The following is an 18,412-nucleotide window of genomic DNA, read 5'->3' as shown; positions in this document are numbered from 1 at the left end:
TAAACACTGATTGTGCCAGACCAATATTATGTTATAACCTATATGCTGTAGACAATGCTGTGCAAGGTTTTGTGGGAAAAAGTATGTTTGCAAACACCGATAAGCATTAGGCCTAAGTTGTACAAAGGTGGAAGAAAGAATGAGGGTCCCATTTTCATAACAATGTTTCAGTTTAGAAATAAAGTCTGTGAGTTTAATGGTCAAGAAATAAAATTATTTTTTGACTTTAATAAGGGCAGAAATACAACACATCTGAAGGATGGAGAAACACGGTGATGCTGATGGTCATTCTGAAAGAAAAATCAATGATGCATAGTGTCGATGAAAGCTGCTATCCAGTGAAAAATTCTAATAACGTGATACTGGCCCTGCAGTGCTGTAAAATGCATTATGTTAACAAAGTGTGCTTAACATTAACTGACGATGTTGCTCTGTGAATTTCCTTGAAGAGCCTCCAGTAAGACTTTATAAAAACACATGAGAAATGTCTGCTCTGCCTTCTGTAGTGAAGCTCCTGACAAACCAGTCTCATAAAGTTAAAAGCAAAGAGGGGGGTGTGGTGATGTCTGCAGCTGCTGAAAATCAAAATATAGTATTCATCATTCATTTCAAATTATTTAGTGTTCTCAGTTTGATTATTCTGAGCAAACTATCATTAAGACGACTTTAAGGTGTCTGTAAAGGTGTCTTAATAAGGACACTTTTACTGACTTCTGAGAGGAAAAGCTGCTTTTAAAAAATAAGTTAGAACGACAAAATGTCACTCAGCTGGCCCAGAAAATGTTGTGATAATTTATCATTCAGTTAGCTCAAGTCTTAGTTGTTGTAAAAGGTGAAGCTTGATTTCAGTTATAGCTTCAGTTCCAGTTATAATATACATGACAAATGCTGTTTTTATCAGTATAAGTATATGTATCTGATATATGTATATATATCAGTATATGTTTTTATTTAAAGTTTCAAAATTATACTGATTTTTTTATTTCACTCTCCTTTCCTGGCACCAAAAAATATTTTAAGAAGAATTTGGGACTTATATCTCGTCACAACTATGATAAACAATGTTAAATTAACAGATTTATGTATACAATTATATCAATAAAGATTCTGTTTAGAAAATACTATTCAATAGAAACAGACAATTATCCACAGAGCATCAGATAACTGTTGATAAGATGTTGAAAAGGTGTCTTTACCACAAGTTGTTATTATTACCTTATTTTTTCAGGCTACATTAATTTTAAAGATCCATTTTTTTACTGTATAGTATCAAGACAGGACAAAGTTATTTGAATATTTTAGAGCGTCGAAAAAAATATTTTTACTTATTGATAAATAATTTGATCGTATGTCAGAAAATTGTGGAAAATGTCCATCATAGTTTCCTCGAAACTCCTTGTTTGGACTACTTAACCATCTAAAAACCTAAATTTATTCACTTTATAATGAATACAAAACAGACAGGAGCAAGACATTCGCTGCATTAATGGAACTGTAGGTAATATCTGGCATATCTGCTTGAAAGGTGACTATAAATAATTTATTTCCAATTATCTTTATCTAATCATTCAGCACATTTGTACTTTTACAGGTTTCTCTCCACACATCTAATTGTTAAAAGCTGGGTGACACATTTCTCCCTAATTCTCACAGATACGAGTCAGCTAGAGCTTTTTTTAATTTATCTTTGGAGTATAGTGACATGCCTTGAGGGAGAGAGACACACACACATACACACACAGTCACTGGTTTTCAGGTGAATGTTATTCAAGTAACATAGCTGCACTGGTTGTTTTGAAACGGAGCAGTTTGAAACAAACTCAGTTACAAGTTAATACATTCATGGATTTTTTTCTTTCTTTTCTTTTTAATGTATAATTTGGGAATTTCCCTCTGTGGATCATTATGTCTCACCACCACCTGTGCGCACACTGCTGTCACTGTTGAACATGTCCATATCACCTGAAGAATTTCCATATTTTAAGGACACCCATGCACCTGCACCACCTCCCGCACCTGTGTGCTCTTACCTGGGGATGAACTTGGCTTGCTCCCCCAGCCTCCTCTCGAAGTGCTCCCAGGCGGCGGACACGTCGCCCCCTTCAGACTCCATGTCCTCTCCGTACCGGTCGTGGAAGCCGCTCATGAACTCCAGCAGGGTGACGGTTCCGTCGTTGTCGACGTCCAGCCGGCTAAATATCCGGTCGGCCTCGGCCGCGGACACCTGCAGCTCCGCACAGATGGTCAGAAACTCTTGTCTCTCGATCTGCCCGGAGTTATCCACGTCGTAGGCGTTAAAAAGGGAGCGCAGCCGCTCCTGCTCCTCTGCGCTCATCCCCTTGACGGAGGGATGTGGCTGACTGCAACAAAGAAGGCGTTTCGGTCAATTAAGGTGACGGAAAAACCCAGAAACCCCACACAGTTACCGGTGGTTTATTCTCCGGACACCTGCAAAAAGCGTAACTCCCAACTTGTAGACCTGCTCGCTCCTATCCAAACATTTCGACAGCTGTTACGCATTTACAAAAAAAGAAGTGAGATCGAAGTAATCCACTTTAAACCATTAAAAACGATCAATAAATCAAACTTCTCCTCCTGTGTGGTCTTCACAAAATAATGTCCCGGTTTGATGCAACTGATCACCAGCTAGACGGACTGAAAAGCTGCTGTCTGCTCAGGTAACGCGCCAGCCATCTGTACCTGTATGTGTGCTGTGTGCGTGCGTGTGTGCGTGCGTGTCACTCCTCTCTTACCTCAAACAACAGAGGAGGTCTGGGCTTCAGGCCAAATGAAAGTGCTTTCATTGTGGAGAGAGCATAATAGCTTTTAATGTTGTTGAATAAACTTTAGAAATAACAGAAGCAGAGATTATTCAACCTGCATAATCTTCCAAAACAGGAGAAAAATGCATTTCTATACCTGAGAGGCACGCATGGCACTCAGGGTACTGAACTCACCACTCCTCCCACCTACGTTTTTTGTATAAATGAAATTCACTTTCTCAAGAGGTCCCCTGCATTACAAAGTAACACAAACATAAGAACAAAGAAAAAACAATATGGATGCCTGATTTCGGTTTATAACCTGGGATCCTTTTTTGAATGTCTTCCTGCAATGTCCTAAATTATTAATTTCCTGTAACTAAAAGGCATTTACTTTAAGAGAGTTACTAAACACCATGTTTCAGAAGGTTAAAGGTCCAGTGTGTAGGATTTAGGGGGATATATCTGCAGAAATGGAATATAACAGGTATGTTTTCTTCAGTGTGTAACCACCTGAAAATAAGCTGTTTATATCTACACAGGAAGTGTGTCTCATCCACAGAGATCGCCATGTTTCTACAGTAGCCCAGAACAAACAAACCACACGCCAACTCCAGATGGAGCCATTTGCTGTATTGTGTTAGCCACAAAAATAACAGCCCCATTAGGAGTGCCAGAAAACTGATTTTTCTCAGTGTGAAACTGCTTTATTCAGTGTTTTTACTGGTTTAAATCATCAGGTGTGTTTGTTTTGGAGAGGAGGAGACCTCAGTAAAAAACCCCTGAAAAATGAACATTGATTGAATTCTAACCTGGAGAAGTTTCAGCGGGTTGCAATCTGTAATCCTCACCACTAGACGCCACTAAATCCACCCTAAATTTTACACACTGTTCCTTTTAATCTGTCACACCACACACTCAGACAACATTGTTTTTAACAGGTCTTACCTCTTACTTTAAGTGTCTGTTATCACTCATTGTTCATATGACATAAGGTAATAATATCAATACAAGCAGCAGGGCCGGATTAACCTACCAGGAGGCTCAAGGGCAAAAATGCGTCATGGGCACCTGTTCAGTCCCGTCAAGATTAAGTAAAACTTAACATTTATATTTTATCATTTAATTAAATTGTCACAAAGTAAAAAACACACAGGGAAGTGGTTGGGCCTTTGAGGGAGTCGCCATAATTTCTTGTAATCCAGGTTTGTAAAGAGTAACACAACCAAGAAGTTATTATTGTGGCAATTAACTATAATCTGAACATTATCATGGTCTATGATGCAAAGGACTGTCCTCCCCCTAAAACAACACCATAGGTCATTTATGCAAGCCGCTTAATACAAACCACATTTACGTTTATTGTATGTGGCGACCTCTAGGGGCCGACGTTATTATGACAGGAGCAAAGGACAAGGTCAGGTGACGGAGTATAAAGAGCAGCAGAGTCTGCGGAGTGAGGCAGTCAGGGTGGATGAAGGGCCAAACAACACAAGATTTTGACTTGAGAGACTGCTGTTCATGTCCTGTGTGAAACTCAAAGCTAATATCGAGTCATTTTAGGTTATGTATGTACTTAACAATGTTTTATACTTAACGTCACATCACATCAAGTCATGTCGTCACGTAAGTACGTAAAGTTATGTAAGTATTTCATAATAATTATTTTATTGAAAGAGAACTTTTTATGGTGCTCAAAGACACGTTACATAAGTTAAAACAAAAGAACACACTAAAAATATATAACACACAACATTATTCACACATAAAGGGGAATAAAAGGTGAGTTTTGATTAGTGATTTAAACTGGGGGAGGTCGTTGTGGTCCCAAATGTGTTTGAGGAGACAACGCCCAACCATGATTCCTAAACCTAACCCAACTGTCAGGGGCGCTAATTTAGTTAACTCTCCTGTGGGCCGTATTAAAGAGTGGGGACAAGGGATGTTTTTAGTTGAAGTAGCTGGAGGACTTCTTAGTTACGTAACGTGGCAGCTGTATTATTGGTTAAAAAAATATAGATTTATAAGTCTATTTTTATCGGAAAGTGACACTTCACTTATCTATTTAGGCGTTGGCTCAGTGGTATTTAGGCCAATTTATAAAACAGACTTGTATGTTCAATGTCTGTTGTTTCACTTGGTGTTTAACTAAGTATTGGTTAAAGTTTGGTTGCAGTGGTTTAAGGACTTTTCTGCTTTTCCCTAAACAAATGTACAATAAGATCAAGGTCTGAGATTTCCCAAATGACACTTTATATTATTAACAATGTAACATTATTAACCACAAGAGATTAAATTAATTCTTCAGTCTCTGTCAGATCCATATTTTTCACATCAGTCTGTAATATTGGTAAGTTTGGAGTTTAAGAGCATTTTTAACATTTTCTACACTTGCATTAATGTCTAAAAACAAACATGTCAAGTCAAGTCAATTTTATTTATAGAGCCCATTATCACAAAACATGGTTTGCCTCAGAGGGCTGTTTTACAGTGTACGACATCCCTCTGCCCTTAGACCCTCACATCACCCACGGAAAAACTCCCGAAAAAGAACCCCTGTAACGGGGAAAAAAAGGAAGAAACCTCAGGAAGAGCGGTAGAGGATAATGAGGGATCCCTCTTTCAGGACGGACAGACGAGCAATAGATGTCGTAAATAACAAATGAAATACAATCATGGCAAAAAAGGAAAGAGAAAGAGAGATGTGTGATGTTGATATCTCACCTGGATATGACCTGTTCCCTGTTCATCGAAAACTCTTCCTCACTTTCTGAGGAGTTCTCGTCTTCTTTGTCATCTTCTTTCTCCTGGTGTCGCTCTCTGAAACCACTGATGAACTCGTCTAAGGTCACCGTGCCATCTTTGTCCACATCCAGGCGGTCAAAGATGCTGTCCGCTTCTTTGGACGGGACACGAAGCTCCTTACAAATAGTAAAAAACTCCTGTTTTTCAATGCACCCCGAGTTATCCGCATCGTAGGCATGAAAGAGTGCACTCAGGCGCTTTATTTCTTCCTGGCTCATGCCCCTTGTTGATGCCATTTTTTTCTCCTGGTGTCGCTCTTTGAAGCCGCTGATGAACTCCTCCAAGGTCACTGTGCCGTCTTTGTCGACGTCCAGGCGGTCAAATATGCTGTCTGCTTCTTTGGACGGGACATGGAGCTCCTGACAAATAGTAGAAAACTCATGTTTTTCAATCCGCCCCGAGTTATCCACATCGTAGGTGCGAAAGAGCGCACTCAGGCGCTTTACCTCTTCCCTACTCATGCCCCTTTTTGGTGCCATTTTGCTTTAAATATATATTTGTGAATTTGGTTTTAGAACAATAGGAATAGTGCTATACAAAATATCCAGATAGGAAGCAAGCCAATTAGTTAAATTTAACAGCGCTTTTCCTTTTGGTGAGAATCAGAGATGGTTTGACGCCAGCTTTTAGTGGGAGCAAGTAAAACAATTTGATCCATGTTTGAAAGAAATCCCACACCTCAAAGACTGCAGGATTAGTCTCAATCCTTTAGCTACCACTTTTATATATCTCCCCTCCTCCTCTATCTTTTTTTAGTCTGACACGTGGATTCTCCTGACAAAACCACATTTCTTGGGCCCAAAAAGATGGTGTTGCAAATGCTGTTAAAGCCATGACTGGCATGACGTGGAAGAATTCCTCAGGGCGAGTCAGACAGAAGGAAATAACAGTCAGTGTGGCCGAGGTCTGCAGGAGAAATCCTGTTTTCCCTGCAAACAGGTTAACAAGTGAATCCTCAATATCATATACAAATACCACATCTGGTACTTTTCTTCTGCGTATAGCAGTTTGCTGTTTACTATATGCATTCTGCAATTCTTCTAACTTAAAGTGTTAGTGGACGAGCTCATCGTTTCAGTCCAACACTGAAAGGTGCATGCATGGATGGGAAGATACTGTGAGTCATGTTTGCATTGAGAGGCAACCTACAGGCCTAAAAAAAAAAAAAAAAAAAGAAGCCAACGAAGAGTACGAACAAAACCAACAAAAACTGCAGTTCTCTGAACAGCCACTCGAGGCTGGCTCCAAAAGCGAGTTAATCCTCATAGACACCCATGTTAAAAATGCCCCACAATGGATAGAAACATGTTAACAACCTGGAACAAAAACCTGTTTTCGTTTTTACAACTAACTTCCCCATTTACGACAACTTAAAGTTACATATAATTACGGGCAGCCGTTTTGAGTGGCACGCTGTCTGCCGATGGAGTCCTCGGCTTCTCAGTTAGATCCATCCCTTGCACCTCCTCAGCACCTCTCATCCAAATATGTCACTTGTATGTGTATGTGTGTATATATATATATATAAGGGTATATAGTGAGCAACGATTGCAAGTAAATGAGCCTGATTAAAACTCAAAGAACTGAAGTAACACTTACTAAGACTTTAACATAGTAGGGTTATATTAACATTAAACACTAGCCAATGGAGCCTCAGGATGGGAGATCTGAAATCTATCTTCAAATACCCACCGTCAAACAAACACAGATCAATTTTAATACATTTTATTAATCTCTGAACATAAGTCATTATCCTCTTTGGGACCCAGCCAGCCTAATTTAGCAAATTTAGGAATAAAAATAATAAAAGCAAGAATTGTTATGAAATTGCTTCTTTATCTGCATTATTTTTAGGATTATCTACTATTCGGTTAAATTTCGCTCTTTGACACATTGTGTGTATCTGTCCAGTTGTGTGCAGATGTTTCTGTCTGTCTCAGGGCAAAGCGTAAACTTTAACAGTTTCGTTAACTTCTCTGATCTCTCTCTCAGCGGGAAGACGGACACAGCCGTACAGATGGAGCATCTTCAACCTATACAGAGAGAAATATAGAAATAAATGTAATCGTGCAAAATGTAACAGTGAGTTATTTAATGGTTCTAACTAAAGAGCTAAGTTATCACGCAGTAAGATGTTTGGTTTAGGATGTTCTGGCATATCACTCCCACAGTTACACGACAAGCAGCTGATCTGTTTCTGTTTCCCACCAAACAGTTGGTCATTGTGTTCATGGCTTTCTTTTGATTATCAGTGAACTGTGCTAATAATAACAACAGGGAAGCGCCTGCTTGTTGCGTGTTTGGTCATTTTTACTGAATTTACAGAAAATTGGGAAAGAAAATGCAAATTCATGTGCTTTTATCACCAGTATGTGAATATCGGGATCTAGTTCATCATAATAAGTAGGTGGCCCAGTTCTTCAGACAGGTGTCACTTTATCACATTATATAAAAGAAGAGGGCATAACGAGATGACATAATTAGTGCCAGTTGAAAACCAACAAAGGAAAACAATGGATGTTTAATAACAGAGAGCACTCTGGACAATAGAAATGGAGAGTTTTGAAGAACTTATATTACAACTCTGCACCTTTGGAAGAGCTTTGGTAAAAGCACTGTGTGCATAAAACGTGTTAAAAAGTCATCCAGAGATGACAAAGAGTTGCGGTAGCCTGTGCTATTATTGAACATCATCATTTATCATCTGAATCTGTTTCCATCGCACATAGTCACATTCACCCTTTATGGATATGCCAACTTTTCCACCTCCTTCAAGATTTTAACCTTTTTTTTGTGTTACTTTTAGATTTTTTTCTGAGGTTTTTGGTGTTTACATTGAATTCGGGCATAAAAAGAGGTGGCTGGAAATGCACCTACACTCACATATCTGTTTATTTACATCTAAATCAAGCTATCCTAAAATACATTTGTGTATGTAATGTGTGTTTACCTTTTGCAGTGTCTGCAGAGCTTCAGTATATTCTCCGAGGTGATGTGGCAGAAACTGAGTTTGACAGTATGGAGGTGTTCGCTGCAGTAATTTGCCAGCACATTAACCCTGAGACACACACACTTAAACATTTTACTCATCAGATTCATTGCAGATATCTGGGGATTTAGTGATAAGGCTACACCAAGATTAGGCAGTCAAAAACACAAAAACAGCAGTACAGTCACAAAAACAGAAACACACACAGAGCTCAGTTTGTTGTGTGATGTGTGTCGTACCCTTTGTTTCCTGTGCCAGTCGAGCTGAGATCCAACTTCTGAAGTCTTCTGCATCCCAGAGCCAGAGCCTGAACTCCTGCATCTGTTACAGCCTTACAGCCGCTCACATCCAGAGATCTGAAACACAGACGGACACACACACACACACACACACACACACACACACACACAGACACACAGACACACAACAGCTAACTGTCAAACTGGACATACATGAGTCTAACTTAAGGTTAGACGACACTATGTTAAACTTTGGGTTTTTCTCAAAGGAATAAACATTTGTCACACCGCACAAGTATGGAAGCTCAAGTTTGTGTGTGTTTGTGTACCTTATACAAGGTGTGTGTTTGCTGATGCTGTGTAGTGTCAGGTCAGAGACTCCAGGACAGCAACTGAGGGTTAGACTCTGAAGTTTGACACAGTTCTGAAGCAAAGTGTCCAACGTGGCATCAGTAACCTGTCACAGTGAGAACAGATGCACAGAGTAGATTTGAATCTACAGCTAAAATTCAGAAATAGAATATATTAATAATACAAAGTTAAAGTCATAAAATATAAACCTCACCACCTGTAGTCCAGTGAGATTTAGTGAACTGAGACATTTGAGCCGCGACGTCATCGCTGTGAGAATGTCTGCGTCGACTTTTGGCAGCTGTCCGATGTTTAGATGCTGGAGGCCGGGACACGTCTGAAACACAGAAACTGAAAAACTGTCTTTGCTGTACATGTAGTGGAAAATGTGGTGTTAAACTGTTCTGTATTCAAGGGAAATATAAGGACAGGAAGCACCAAAGCTTTGAGGGTTTTTCTAAAGCATGTTTGTGCCATACCTTAGACTTCATATGCTAAAAAAACAGAACAGCATGCTTTTTTAAAGTGATTTAGGCCACACATATACGGGTATAATGCAGCTTTTTCTGTGCATTTTGGTCTTTTGTCTTCATGCAAACTACATTTAAGGTCAAACATTTTTTTGTGATGGGTAAAGATTTTTAGAACTCAATTTTCAGACAGGAAAATTGAGATTTTGGCTTTTGACGTCAGAGTGTGTACTGTTTTCTCCTTTGTGAGGCATCACAATGGAGGCTACATTTTTTTTGTAGAATGGTGGACATGACCACAATAGCGATTTCAGGCTTCGGACCGATTATATTCTTCTTCTTATTCTTCTGAATTGCATGGCTGTAGGGTTACATTTCTATCACCAGTTGTGGGTTTGGTTTGCTTTTGACAGTGTTTCAACTGTGTTTTTGGTTGTTATTTGGAGGTTATTTTTTTTATATAGCAGTGCCTGTGTGGAAAGGATTTTTTGGAAAACAAAGCAGGAGAGAAACTCTATTTTCAAAAATACACTTCTCTGTGTGGACTGGGCCCTAACACAAGATAATTTAAGAAATAAACACAATTTAAGTGTTAACTTTTTAAAATAAAGTACCTCATATACTGTCTGCAGACAAGATGGAGTGAGGAACTGACAGCCAAACACCTCCAATCTGCACAGACTAAAATGAAAACACACAAACAGAAACAGAAATGTGTGCACATCCTGATTATATCTGAATGAATTATCCACTAAAAAAACATTGTGTTCTTAATGTTAAGAAATGCATGCATTAATAATGTACCATGGACAGAGAAATTACAATACTGGACGTGGTTATAATTATTGCCAAATGGCTAGAGTCAGGTAGCAAATTTTAATTTTCTAAGTATGAAATATGAATGAGATTTCAACCTGGCCAAAGAAAGACACCTGACGACTGGGTGCAACATAATTAAATCGTATCAGTCATATTAAATGACTTGGTCTTAAAGCGACAAAAGTAACCCACAGGCATCCACATGCATAAATACATTTATGTAAGCAAAGTCAAACAAAGTAAAACACATCGATATACACACACGCACGTTTGTCTGGTGCTTCTTGACATGTACATATACCAACATGCAGGCTATAATAACCTTATATTTTTGCAGTACATAAATAAATAAATATGGACACATTCATACTGACCTTTCTTTGTGTCTAATGACGAGTTTTATCAGCGGGTCATCAGTGACATGACAGCCGTTCAGGACAACAGATTTTAGTTGCAACCTACAGGAAAAACAATCTCGTGACGGGTGTTTTTAAATATAACATTGACAGCAAAATGCTGCGAAGGCAGCATGAGGGCGTGTAAGTGACTTTTTAATGCGACCAGTGAGATTTTGATGACAGACGCTGATTTATAAAAAAAAGAGCGATCTGATGACTGAAAGCAGTGCATGTTTTAAATAATCAATTTTTTAAGGGGTTGGTTTAGACGAGACATACAGCAACAGAATCATCTGCCCAAAAAGCATTTAAGCCTTCAGTTTATAAAACCTATAAATAAACAAATATGGACATAAAACAGCACAGCATGACCTCACCCCATATACAATTATACTTATAGATACTGGGTCAGCCAGCAGGTCACCTTTGAATAGGGTGCATATTGTATGACAATTAAACAATTTGTAATTTCTACCGCAACACTGAATAACATGTATGAATGTGTGTTCATAAAAACTGACCCCGACCAGCAGTCACTCAGAGCTTTCACCCCCGTGTCTGTCGCTCCACTCCAGCTCACATCCACGCTGGTCACATGATGACACAGCTGACCAATTAGAGGCAACATCTGGTCACCATGGAGACCAGGACCAGCGCAACTTATGACCTCGAGTTCCTATAATTAACAAAGAACAGGATATTATTTGGTCTTTCCACCCAGTAATTACACAAACAGGGTACAATTCAGCAGAAGATATGTACTGTTTACTCCAGTAGTACTTTATGTGTCGTACGGTCCGATGTTTTGTTGACATTGACAGCAGGCACATGGAATCAGGATGTGGGGTCAATAAATTTAAAGTGTCAATAGAAAAATAGGAAAAGCATCTCACCAGCAAATGACAGTAGATTCTCTAAAAGTATTTTAAGTTCTTTGCCTAACAAGTTATGTACTTAATTATTTACATAACACAAAGACAGCACAGTGGTTTACTGATTAAGAGGATCTAATCCTACAATTTGAGGGCCACTCTGTAAAAATCATGTGATGGCAAACATCGAAGTACATCACTGTGTTTCTTTAGCTCTCACAATGAAGAAGTCTCTTGTCTTGAGTGGATGAGCTCTGATTCACTGATTTACCTCCAGAGAGTTTCTACACAGAGTGAAAAACATCTCCAGCCCGCAGGAGGGGAGAGACGGGCCACTGCAGCTGTTCAGACTCAGACTGCGAGGACGATGTCTGCCCACATAAAGAAACCACCGCTCAGTCAGGGTGGCGTTTTCAATCCTCAGATTTTTCCCTTCAGACAGAAAGAGGTTTAGTGTTCAGTCTGTGAACCTGTTTCAGTGATTAAAAACTTTGGCTCTGACCTACAGTTTGTGTACAGCGAGGAGAGCATGTGATGGTGCAGGTCTGGTTATCTTTCAGTGTGTTTGTCCAGGGAGTGGTACAGTACACCGCTGCACTGAGAGTACTTACATCATGAGAACACAGCATGTGCTGTGACACACTTTGTGAAGCCTTCTCGGAAAGGTCAGGACATCCCACTTAATTATGTCATAACTCTAATGTTAAAGCTCGAAAGTCAAACTGCAAAATTCTACTATGTAAAACCATCTACAAGCCAAATCACATTACTTTGTCCCCAAATTGTTAGATAGCAGCAGGTGGACCAGGGTGTCCACAAGTATCAGAGACTTAAATTTAATGCTTTTTAAGACCTTTTTCCAGAAAATGTTAAGTTAATTGAGTTAAGTAAATCCACATTTTGCAAACTGCAAGCTAGTACAAATATACAGTAAAATGACAGTATGAGGTTCAGTGGCACAGAATGTTTGAAGATTTGTAATTTCAGAAATGTAGATATATTAAGCAGAAGAGCTCCACTCATTTGACCCAAAAAAATTAAAAGTTGAATAAATAAAATGTTTGAGACCTGATAAATTCAAATTTAAGACTATATAACAACTTTTAAGGCCTAATATTTGTAAAAATGAAATTTAAGACATTTTAAGAGACAGACTCCCTGGAGTGGACTCACAGAGAGTGTGATCGGTGGCCAGCGTGTGCAGGCGGCGGCAGACCAGCAGCACTCTGCACAGATCACTGTGAGGCAGCAGAGACAGGATGGACAGCCACACTTCATCAGGAAGACACAACCAGCGCTCACACACAGGGACACCTGCTGGCTGACAACCATAATGACAACACATTATACAAAAAACAGTATGAAAGAAATTTAAAGCATTCTTTTAGACTTCCAGTATGCAGGAATTTGGAGGATATATAGGCAGAAATAGAATATAAGTATTCTATAATTATGTTTTCTTTAGTGTACAATCACCAGAAAATAAGATTTTTTTGTGTTTTTTGCAGGTCTTTGTCCACTGAGTCCGCCATCCTGCACCACAATGTTGCATCTGCGCTTCCAGGTTTGCGTTGGCTAACTTTATTAGCAGCCCCCACCACGACAAGCATAGATGGAAAAACACTGATTTGTAACATAAAACTGCTTTTTCCGTGTTGTTAATAGCTTAAATCACTTTGTACATTTGTTTTGGAGAGGAGAAGACCTCTGCGGATAATTTGGCTCCCTTTAAAAAATAAAAGAAAATCCTGAACAGTTAACACACATTCCTTTGAAATACTGTAATTAAGGCTTTTAAGCATCTGATAAATGTTATAATGTTGCATAACATATACAAGTGCAGAAATAAAGATTTCTTACGGAGTGTATGTCAGTTCGTTGACATCGACATGCACCTGTCAAGGCAAAGAAAGGGTTAGACGTTGCTGCTCTGTTAGGCTATAAACACTATAATTCTTAGAACTTATTTTTTTTGTTAAAATGGAAAGAAATTAAACATCACTGGATGGTTCTCAATAAACATTTATATTTACAAGACTTCACTTGACATAAAATGACACTGTTTAGTTCAGAGAGGTACAGCACATCATGTTTTTTAACTTTAAACTAAATGTTCTGACTGTACTGTGAAACACAAAGCTGGCGTTAACACTGACATTTACCAACTTGTAAACAAATTGTCATTTCATAGGTTACAAAAGGCTAAACAGACTGCCTACTGTTTAAAATCAGCCCTAAACTTTGCAAGTCACATTATATAAGCTTTCTAATCTTGAAAACAACCTTAAGCCTTTTCTCGCATTAACTGAACACTCAGAGTCTTCGTTAACCTCACAAGGAATTGATTTGTGTTTTCATGAGTCCTCATGAAAACACAAATCATAAAACACGAAGAAGTCTTTTTTAACTGCAGTGAACTCCCCTTTATCTTATGACTTGCTGCTGGAGCCGATAAAGTGTGAAATTAATTTCAAACAAAGATTCCTCAAAAGGAACAGAAGCAAATCTGTGTTGGCACCACAAATCAAAATCTGTTAAATGTTTTTTTTTTATGACTTGTTGATGCTTTTTTATCAGTTTTTTGTGGCATTTTATGATGCGTTTCATGCGTGTCATTTTGGCTGAACTCACCTGAGGCTGATGATGTTGGTCCAGGCACATGATGAAGAGGTGTGTGTGTTTCTGGAAGTGGCAGACATTTGTGTGTACGTCTGCAGAGGGAAGAAGGTTTCACTTTGTCCTCTGGTGTGTGTCTTTTTCTGTGTTTACTTCCCCCTGATGACTGGGGTCTGCAGGAGACACAGCACGAGATACAGTGCAATACACCTAGAAAACATTTCCCCCCGTGCCATCTGTAGAGCTAATGTGAAAGAGCCATACATGTATTTCAGACATAAGTTGATATTTAGATAATAAATATTAACTTTGGTATTTTTCATGTGCTGTTATGTTGCTTTTTCAAAAATCAATTTGTAGCTCCATGTTTGCAATACAACTCAAAAATAAAAATGCTGAATGGGTGCTTATGGATGAGAAGTTGTTTAATGAGCTGAATTTAGCTGACTCTTCCTGTATTATTTATTGTATGAAGGTACAGTAACAAATTCAAGTGGATGTTCATGTACTTTATCTGTTACCTTTGCGATATGTCTTTTTTGGTTGAAGAGGACAGGGAGACACTCGACTTTTCACTGAGTTTTAATGGAGCTCCTCGTTCCCCTGCGTTTTTCTTTTGACCTGTGACACCACTCTGGCGACCACTTACGTCTGGATTACGTTCGATTCTCTTTGGAAACAAACCTGAAGAAAGACACAGACAAACCAACACACAAAGTATATTTATGTACAATCACACACAAATAAAAATCATTATCATCACAACTAATTGCATCACTTATTTGGGCTTTCTGTAAAGAGTTAACTAAAATTAAATGACAGAAACCATAACAGTAACCCCCAACTGCAGCCAAGTTTAAAACTTAGTTTAAGATTGTACTATAAGAGCCAAACGACAATGCTGAACTAAGGTTAATTTAAAGTTCACTTAAACAAGACAAAAACAATTACAAAACAAAAATAACAACAACAATCCATCTCAATAACAGTAAATATAATTCAAAGAATATTAGCAGGAAACACAGAATTAATATCACTTATAACAGAATTAAACACGATTGAGACAGATTAAAAAAAGAGTATAAATTAAAAGACAAACTGAAATAGATTAATTAAAATAGACATCACATAAAAGAAAGCCTCTAAAAATGAGTTTTAAGAAGTGATTTAAAAGATGAAAAAAAAAAAAAAGTTATGTGTAAGAAGGTGCTATATAAAAACACTTGCCTTGCTTTGCCTAAACTAATCCAAAACTCGTTTTTCACTTGTTTTGTAGTCCACAAAGATATAGTTTACAGCAGAAAAGGCTTTTTGTAACATTTACACAGCTTGTTATTTGGGATTCAAATACTGAACTGTTTCCCTTTGTTCTGCAGATGTTTAACGGTGTATTTATAGACTATAAGCGACAACGACAATTCATGAACATATTCTCATAATAATTTAGTTGAACTTGAATTACATGTACTGAACTGTCATGAGAGTCATTGTCACAAATATAAAAACATTTGACACAAAGCGAAACCGTTTTACTGTTAAACCTCAACTCTAGAAACTATCTATAGGTGGATTATCCAAATAAAATATTACCAAATCTTCTTGCATCCTCGTCACAAGTCAATGATTTGTGAAAAGTTCATCAAATATATTTAGAGGGATGAGGAGGTTAAGAAAACTATAACACGATATTTTTAAGTCCGATAAATGTGTGCATTTATCTGTGGGGAGTAGGCCGTGTTTTGTCTTTGTTTCCTGTCCTGTAAATCAGGTTTATTTTGTAACTTGCAGGTTAGAGAGCACGGGCCGATCGGTTCATGAGAGGCTCCGGTAACGTTTCAACATTTAACTATGTCATAATAAATATCTGCCTTCGTGTGTTGGTATCTGAATGGATGATTTGCTGATTTAAAACCAGCTTCGTCTCTTAACAATGTGGGACGTAAGTAACTCAACTGCGGTAAACTTACCTCCATCGTGCCACCGCCCACCTCTCCCTGCTCACCTGTCACGCGGCTGCTGCTAAAAACTACGAATTTAACTTCCGCATTTTAGTATTCCCGCCAAAACACACACAAAGAGTAGAGCCTATCAAGAGATAAATCCGCCCCTTCCTCCCTTCCTTCCTTCCTTCAAATGCAGACCAAACTCAGATCAAACAGTAAAACCAGGCAATGCTGATCACATATAAAACAGGTTTCTTTTACTTTAGCCTATAATGTCGTCAGAAACACATTTTAGCGCACTGTTTGGCTGTAATAGCTTATGAGAATTTGTGAACAGGAAGTGGGTGCCAGACTGTTTCCTATGTTTTAAAAACGAAGGCTGAATTAACTGAGATCAAAGGGACTGTTCATTACCTATGAGAGGAGAGGGGTGGCACAACATGGGGGAGGCCCTTCAAATAATTTTTAAGCACTGGGGAAGGAGTTAGGCTATGTTTTAAATTTGACTAAGGAAAGGGACATTCGACTTTGGATGGTGATTTTTGTATTTAATACCCATGCAAACCCAAAACCCCCAAAAAAGGCTTTTTTTCTTTAAGAATGCCCAAAATCAGATAATCTATCATAGCCAGAAACTGTGAGGTATGTTTTTTATTTGTTTATTTCTATTTTTTTAATGCTGGAGGCAGGGTCATGCATAAAAGAAAAATATTTGTAGCTCAGCGGAGTGTCATGAGTCAAGTCACACTTTATTGTGTTGCCTACTTTTTGTGTAAATCGTCTTCAGAAACATATTTTAGTGCACTATTTAGTTGTAATTTGAGATTGTTTGTTAATAGCTGACTGTCTTCCTGTTGAAAAGCAGCCAAACTCGCATTACCATCACTCACCAGCAGGAGCATTTATTGGTCCGAGTGTGAAGAAGTGCATTCTAGTAATTGTAGGTTTTCTACCTCTTGATCAAAAGCAAATGCCAAAGCCCTTTTTTCCCTGCTTTTTTTTTTTTTTGTCATGTAGCACCAATTCCAAAGTATTTGCTTCTTTTTGTTTTATGAAAAGACCACATTTCCAACAGTAAAATACCTTTTTTAACACCTGGGTTGGTGTTGCATGCAGCACTCTCCTCCACAGCAGGAACATTATCACGTGGTGCAGACCTCGGGTGCTCCATAAGTGTGTTAATAACATTATCAGCTGAAGTTAGACCTCCTGCTGTTCCTTTTATCAATTCACCACCTTTGTTGCTATCAAGGCCCAAATGTGTGTTGCTGTTAACGGTGTTTCTCTGACAAACTGGTCTACTCCTGGAAGAAATGGCGTCAGGTGTTTCCTTGACAGTCAGAGCTGCCCTACTTCTATTGAATTGAGATCTGTCCTGGTTTTTATTCATGACTCCTGAACTCATCTCCTTTGTGATTTCTGCAGCGGTAACCCTGTTGCTGCGACCTTTTTCAGTCTCAAGTTTTTGTGGGGCAATTTCTCCAGATGTCTTCCTTTCAATTGCAGATTCGATACGTCGGCTTTGTCTTACTCTCAGGTGATCCACACAAAGCTGGTACTGCTCATAAACACTCAAAGTTGGTGGTATTTCTGAATGGCAGCCAAGACTGGGGTTTGAAGTCTTCTGCATCGGTTCCTGTGTCTTCTCATGCTTACTGTTGCCTATCTTATACTTTGCAAAAGCTGAGCTAGATTCTTGTTCTTCATCGACTGTCTCTTTACTTTGGCCCATCCTAGCACCCTCTGTTTCTTCCTCTACCACTTCCTTATTTGTTCTCCTCTTCCTCTCAAAGTTCACTTTGCTCAGTTTCATCTGATGTCCTGACATGTCTCTCTCTGACTGAGCCAAAGCCGTTTCATAACTCACTTTCACGTTCTTTGCGGTGCCAAACATCATGTTCTCCACACTGCTCCAGCAGGATGTGGATTCATTGATCGAGCATGTTGCACCATTTGATGCAGGTGTCTGATTTCCGTCTAATAGGTCTGAGTGTTGTCTTTGATTAGACATGAACAGACCGCTTTCTCTGCAGCTGCTGTCTGGGCTAGGAGTTTGTTTATTGGTGGCATCCTGTAGCTTCATACTTTTCATATTTTCAGGAGTTTTTCTGTACTCCTCATCTGTCCTCGGTGTAAAGGAGAAAGGGG

The 18,412-nt window shown here is 38.7% G+C and overlaps 2 protein-coding genes and 1 long non-coding RNA gene across 7 annotated transcripts in view; all 3 read right to left on the bottom strand.

The window, feature by feature from the left end:
- The window catches only part of rasef (RAS and EF-hand domain containing), a 109,236-nt gene extending 103,026 nt beyond the window's left edge, over positions 1-6,210 (bottom strand). For all 3 annotated transcript variants that reach the window (XM_042488813.1, XM_042488812.1, XM_042488814.1), the window contains exons 1-2: positions 5,487-6,210; positions 2,031-2,360 (exon numbers count right to left, since the gene is read on the bottom strand). In XM_042488813.1, coding sequence (XP_042344747.1) covers positions 2,031-2,360; positions 5,487-6,046 — 890 coding nt within the window. In that variant the 5' untranslated portion in view covers positions 6,047-6,210. The remainder of the gene's footprint in view (positions 1-2,030; positions 2,361-5,486) is intronic.
- Positions 6,211-7,339: 1,129 nt separating this feature from the next.
- Positions 7,340-11,504, bottom strand: LOC121943932 (F-box/LRR-repeat protein 2-like). 2 transcript variants are annotated; one of them, XM_042487544.1, is made up of 8 exons: positions 11,355-11,504; positions 10,810-10,893; positions 10,231-10,297; positions 9,361-9,483; positions 9,125-9,252; positions 8,796-8,912; positions 8,518-8,625; positions 7,340-7,600 (listed from the first exon to the last, which is right to left on the bottom strand). In XM_042487544.1, exons 1-8 carry the CDS (start codon positions 11,459-11,461, stop codon positions 7,504-7,506), a joined length of 831 nt encoding a protein of 276 aa, XP_042343478.1. In that variant the 5' UTR covers positions 11,462-11,504; the 3' UTR covers positions 7,340-7,503. The 2 variants fall into 2 exon arrangements, with proteins under 2 accessions (XP_042343478.1, XP_042343479.1); XM_042487545.1 differs by having other exon boundaries at positions 9,364-9,483.
- Positions 11,505-12,027: 523 nt separating this feature from the next.
- LOC121943949 lies at positions 12,028-16,330 on the bottom strand. Of its 2 annotated transcripts, none has more exons than XR_006105881.1 (6): positions 16,289-16,330; positions 14,843-15,005; positions 14,337-14,494; positions 13,566-13,600; positions 12,879-13,026; positions 12,028-12,137 (listed from the first exon to the last, which is right to left on the bottom strand). It is a non-coding gene; the product is annotated as an uncharacterized LOC121943949 (long non-coding RNA). The 2 variants fall into 2 exon arrangements; XR_006105882.1 differs by having other exon boundaries at positions 12,879-13,022.
- Positions 16,331-18,412: the final 2,082 nt, after the last annotated feature.

This window comes from Plectropomus leopardus, chromosome 6 (genome assembly GCF_008729295.1).
Source record: "Plectropomus leopardus isolate mb chromosome 6, YSFRI_Pleo_2.0, whole genome shotgun sequence".
NCBI lineage: Eukaryota > Metazoa > Chordata > Actinopteri > Perciformes > Serranidae > Plectropomus > Plectropomus leopardus.
This window is presented reverse-complemented; position numbering and strand designations above follow the sequence as displayed.

Bases quoted from the DNA above. Each gene is read 5' to 3' on its own strand.
- LOC121943932 (XM_042487544.1), bottom strand. From the start codon at position 11,461: ATGTTGCCTCTAATTGGTCAGCTGTGTCATCATGTGACCAGCGTGGAT. The intron at 10,894-11,354 runs GTCAGTTTTTAT...TTTTTCCTGTAG, and splicing joins CTGAGTGACTGCTGGTCGGG to GTTGCAACTAAAATCTGTTG. The intron at 8,913-9,124 runs GTACACAAACAC...TCTGTGTTTCAG, and splicing joins AAACACACACCTTGTATAAG to ATCTCTGGATGTGAGCGGCT.